This window comes from Salvelinus sp. IW2-2015, linkage group LG33 (genome assembly GCF_002910315.2).
Source record: "Salvelinus sp. IW2-2015 linkage group LG33, ASM291031v2, whole genome shotgun sequence".
Classification (NCBI taxonomy): domain Eukaryota; kingdom Metazoa; phylum Chordata; class Actinopteri; order Salmoniformes; family Salmonidae; genus Salvelinus; species Salvelinus sp. IW2-2015.
Genome location: NC_036872.1, coordinates 34,795,113 through 34,800,037, shown reverse-complemented (window position 1 = coordinate 34,800,037; position 4,925 = coordinate 34,795,113). Strand labels below are relative to the sequence as shown.

The following is a 4,925-nucleotide window of genomic DNA, read 5'->3' as shown; positions in this document are numbered from 1 at the left end:
TGAGTTGTCAACTAACGTGAATTCAACGTGAAATCAACAAAACATTTCACCATGTCATTAGATTTAGGTTAAAAGTTGGGTGAAAAAAAATACGTAATTCCCTCACGTTGATGACCTTTTTCAAATCTAWTCAGTTTTCCACGTTGATYCAACGTCATCAGATTGATGTTTTGGGTTGAAATTAAGTGGAAACAACGTTGATTCAACCATTGTTTTGCATAGTGGGTTGTAAGTAGTCCTCTTAATTGTAGTATTGAATATAGACCAAATTATACTGTATACAGTACTGGTAATAATGAATCTCAAAGAATCAGAGGAGCAATCATGAGGAAATTACTATTCTCGTTATGAGTCTAAATAGTACCAGATAAATACAGGCCTGTCAATAAAGTAACAAACTCCYTAACTGGTGTTATTCATCTGCACCTTCACATCAATGGCTGTTCWACCTACAGTGGGCGGCTGGACCCAGCAGGATCCATCCTGCCCGGTGGAACAGTTCTGTCCCCTGGAGAATGAGTGGAAAAACATGGCCTCCATGATCAATCACCGTGGTAACGTGGCTGTGTACGGCCTGGCCGGGAAGATCTACACGGTGGGCGGGTCCGATGGTGTCACGTGCAAAAGCAGTGTGGAGAGGTAAGGGCGTTTCAAGATGGCTACCCATAGAACTGTTGGTAAAGCTTTAGTTTTAATTCCTAGTTCAGAGGGTCACAGTTAAAGTGCTGTATGAGAAATATCCATCCCACGCTGTGTGTCAGAGTGAGTGTGTGAACGGGCTGTTGTAGTGGTGAGTGTCTGTCGGTGGTCCGGTCAGAGGCTCAGGGCTGACAGGCATTCACTGCTGGGGGATCTAGGAGAGGATGTGGGGACAGGCTGACAGGCCTCTTAATCAGCAACCCTGAGGCCCAGCGCTGTCAGTGCTGAGTGCTGATACTGGAGGGAGGCTCTACATGGTGGGTATGGGGGGTGAGGGTGGGGTGGGGAGGAAGGAGGACTATGCATGGTAGGGCATGGGGGTCAGGGGTGTGGATAGCATTACGTTGCCTAGAAATATCCAGCACTTCTCAACTTCTGCAGTATCGCACGCTCTCATCACACTTTTGGTCTTTGACCCGGCAGACTTCTCACTGTCTCAAACCCTAGGCTTTGTCTTGCCTACTACTTAGTTAAACTACATACTGTGTACTAATCATATAACTTACTATTTAGAACGTACTGTATGCAACAAATACAACATACTGTACATACTACACATTACAGACAAATGGTTCTATGTAGTGCCAAATAAGGGTTCTTTGGCTTGTAACCATAGCAAGAACACTTTTTGTTCTAGATGGAACCTTTTTTGAAGGTTCTATAAAGAACCATGCACATACGGTTCTAAATGGAACCTGTATGGTTCTATAAAGAACCTTTCTCAATCTCTTTGTAGAACCATAGTTTTTTAATTTTTAATATGGTTAATAGCCATATTGTATTGTTAAAATTCCATAGGTTTTATTGTAGTGTTTGTTAACAAGTTGAATCAGGTATGCTAGCTCTGCAACGGCTGGGTATCCCTGAGGAGAGAACTGAGAACTACTGTCTAAATCAATCATTCTCAATTGACACAAGACCACACCTGAGTCTTTCACAAGACACCTTCAATGGCCATAGTCATACATAATATGCAATAGCATAAACCAACAGATTAGATCAATTGGAATGACACTCTTACTCAGGCTTGCACAAAAAAGAGCTGTGCACAAAACTACGCCCCAAAGAATTCTAATGAGCCACCCCCCTATATTTTAATTCTCACTAAAACAGAAAAGAACCTCTTTGTTAACCTGCAAAGAACCACTGAAGGGCTCACATGTTTTTTTGGGGGTCAGTATAGTTTCACATAGAACCATCACCCTTCCAAAAAAAACTTTGAGGAACCCTATTTGTTTTGTGTATGTAGGTTCACCCATACTGAGAATTCATCATCATTCGGGCAGTTTCCCGCCATTCCTTAATGTGGATACAAGCACGTCCCCTTATCTCATGATCAGCCAATTATCAGCTGTTGTCAAACACCAGGTGGGTCTGAAAAGACTATTCTCTTCCTCAATAGCATACAGGAAATGTGTACTCGTGGGGAGGAGCGCATGACTGTACATGCTAGTAGAAAAGGAAGAGCATTAGATACTAATCTGCTGATAGCATTCCACTCTCTGCTCCTCCACCCCATTGTGATTAGAGACAAACCTTTACGGCTTTTTCGCTCAGCGCTCAACCTTTCCTTGTGGTGTCTGTCTGTGGGAGAGCAGACGGCACCAGAGAGCAGCAGAGGTGCCCTGGGCTCTCAGGGATCTCATCATTTGATTAGACCCCACACTGAGTGTCCGATTTGATACTGCAGGAGGGAGAATACATGTCTCTTGGGGCAGTCTGTCATACTTCCAATCAATTAACTGATGCCATGCTCAATCTATGATTTGCTGTGTCACTTTATTCTCCAGGTATTACATTGATAGAGATGATGTTAGGTATTACATTGATATAGATGGTGATAGGTAATCACTGCTATAGATGTGATAGGTAATCATTAATATAGATGGCGATAGGTTATCATTAATATAGATGGTGATAGGTAATCACTGCTATAGATGTGATAGGTAGCTAAGGCTAGCTTTTTCAAACAGAAATTTGCATCCTGTAGCACAAACTCAAAAAAGTTCTGGGTCACTGTAAAGTCCATGGAGAATAAGAGCACCTCCTCACAGCTGCCTACTGCACTGAGGCTAGGAAACATTGCCAACACCGATAAATCCACTATAATTGAGAATTTCAATAAGCATTTTTCTACGGCTGGCCATGCTTTCCAACTGGCTACCCCTACCCTGGTCAACTGCCGTACACCCCCCACAGCAACTCGCCCAAGCCTTCCCCATTTCTCCTTCACCCAAATCCAGATAGGTGATGTTCTGAAAGAGCTGCAAAATCTGGACCCCTACAAATCAGTCGGGCTAGACAATCTGGATCCTCTCTTTCTAAAATGATCTGCCGAAATTGTTGCAACCACTATTACTAGCCTGTTCAACCTCTCTTTCGTATCGTCTGAGATTCCCAAAGATTGGAAAGCTGCCGCGGTCATCCCCCTCTTCAACGGGGGAGACACTCTAGACCCAAACTGCTACAGAACTATATCTATCCTACCCTGCCTTTCTAAGGTCTTCGAAAGCCAAGTTAACAAACAGATTACCGACCATTTCGAAACCCACCGTACCTTCTCGCTATGCAATCTGGTTTCTGAGCTGGTCATGGGTGCACCTCAGCCACGCTCCTAAACGATATCATAACCGCCATTGATAAGAGACATTACTGTGCAGCCGTATTCATCGACCTGGCCAAGGCACCTCGACTCTGTCAATCACCACATTCTTATCGGCAGACTCAACAGCCTTGGTTTCTCGCCTGGTTCACCAACTACTTCTCTGACAGAGTTCAGTGTGTCAAATCGAAGGGCCTGTTTTCCGGACCTCTGGCAGTCTCTATGGTAGGTGACACAGGGTTCAATTCTCGGGCCGACTCTCTTCTCTGTATACATCAATGATGTCGCTCTTTTTTATTTACATTTTTTTATTTTTTCCCCCTTTTCTCCCCAATTTTCGTGGTATCCAATTGCTAGTAATTACTATCTTGTCTCATCGCTACAACTCCCGTACGGGCTCGGGAGAGACGAAGGTCGAAAGCCATGCGTCCTCCGAAACACAACCCAACCAAGCCGCACTGCTTCTTAACACAGCGTGCCTCCAACCCGGAAGCCAGCCGCACCAACGTGTCGGAGGATACACCGTGCACCTGGCTCCCTTGGTTAGCGCGCACTGTGCCCGGCACAGGAGTCGCTGGTGCGCGATGAGACAAGGATATCCCTACCGGCCAAACCCTCCCTAACCCAGACGACGCTAGGCCAATTGTGTGTTGCCCCACGGACCTCCCGGTCGCGGCCGGCTGCGCCAGAGCCTGGGCGCGAACCCAGAGTCTCTGGTGGCGCAGCTAGCGCTGCGATGCAGTGCCCTAGACCACTGCGCCACCCGGGAGGCCCAATGATGTCGCTCTTGCTGATTCTCTGATCCACCTCTATGCAGACGACTTCTGGCCCTTCTTTGGACACTGTGTTAACTAACCTCCAGACGAGCTTCAATGCCATACAACTCTCCTTCCATGTTCTCCAACTGCTCTTAAATGCAAGTAAAACTAAATGCATGCTCTTCAACCGATCGCTGCCCGCACCTTTTGCAGTTCATTCCAGTCATTGGCAGCAAGAAACTGGTAAGGAAAGGCGGCCAAAAGAGAATGGCTTTGGGGGTGCTGACCCTGAGATACTACGCTGCTGGTCAGCTCGGTGGTGCTAGGCTATCGGTGAACCAGTGGAGCTGAGATAGAGGTGGTGCTTGTATCCTAAGCAAAGACTTTGTAGACTTTGACCTGGGAGACGGTAGGGTTTGCGCAGAGAGTATGAAACGAGGGCGCAGCCAAGCGGAGAGCTGTCACAGGTCACAGATGCGTGGGGTCAAGATACATATGGGCGCTTTTTTGGTGACACAAACGGTGGCCGAGCGCTGTGATAGAGCCTACAATCCCAATTTGTTGTGAGTAGCAGCTGTTGGAGGGCTATTTTGTAATCGACATAACGCGAAGTCGAGGATTGGTAAGGGATGGTCAGTTTGTTACGACGGATATGTTTGGCACATGGAGTGAAGGATGCTGTTGTTGTGAAAATTAGAAGCCGATTCTAGGATTAGTTTTGGAGTTGGAGATGGCTTAATGTGAGTCTGGAAGGAGATGTTTACAACAGTCTAAGACCAGAACATCCAAGGTATTTGTAGTTGTCCACCATATATTTCTAATCAGAACCGTCCAGAGTATGTGATGCTGGATGGGCGGATGCGGGT

General features: G+C 46.1%; 1 protein-coding gene across 1 annotated transcript in view; it reads left to right on the top strand.

The window, feature by feature from the left end:
- The first annotated feature begins 416 nt into the window (after positions 1-416).
- The window catches only part of LOC111958271 (kelch-like protein 20), a 25,243-nt gene continuing 20,734 nt past the window's right edge, over positions 417-4,925 (top strand). The window contains exon 1 of the mRNA XM_023979509.2: positions 417-639. Coding sequence (XP_023835277.1) covers positions 437-639 — 203 coding nt within the window. The 5' untranslated portion in view covers positions 417-436. The remainder of the gene's footprint in view (positions 640-4,925) is intronic.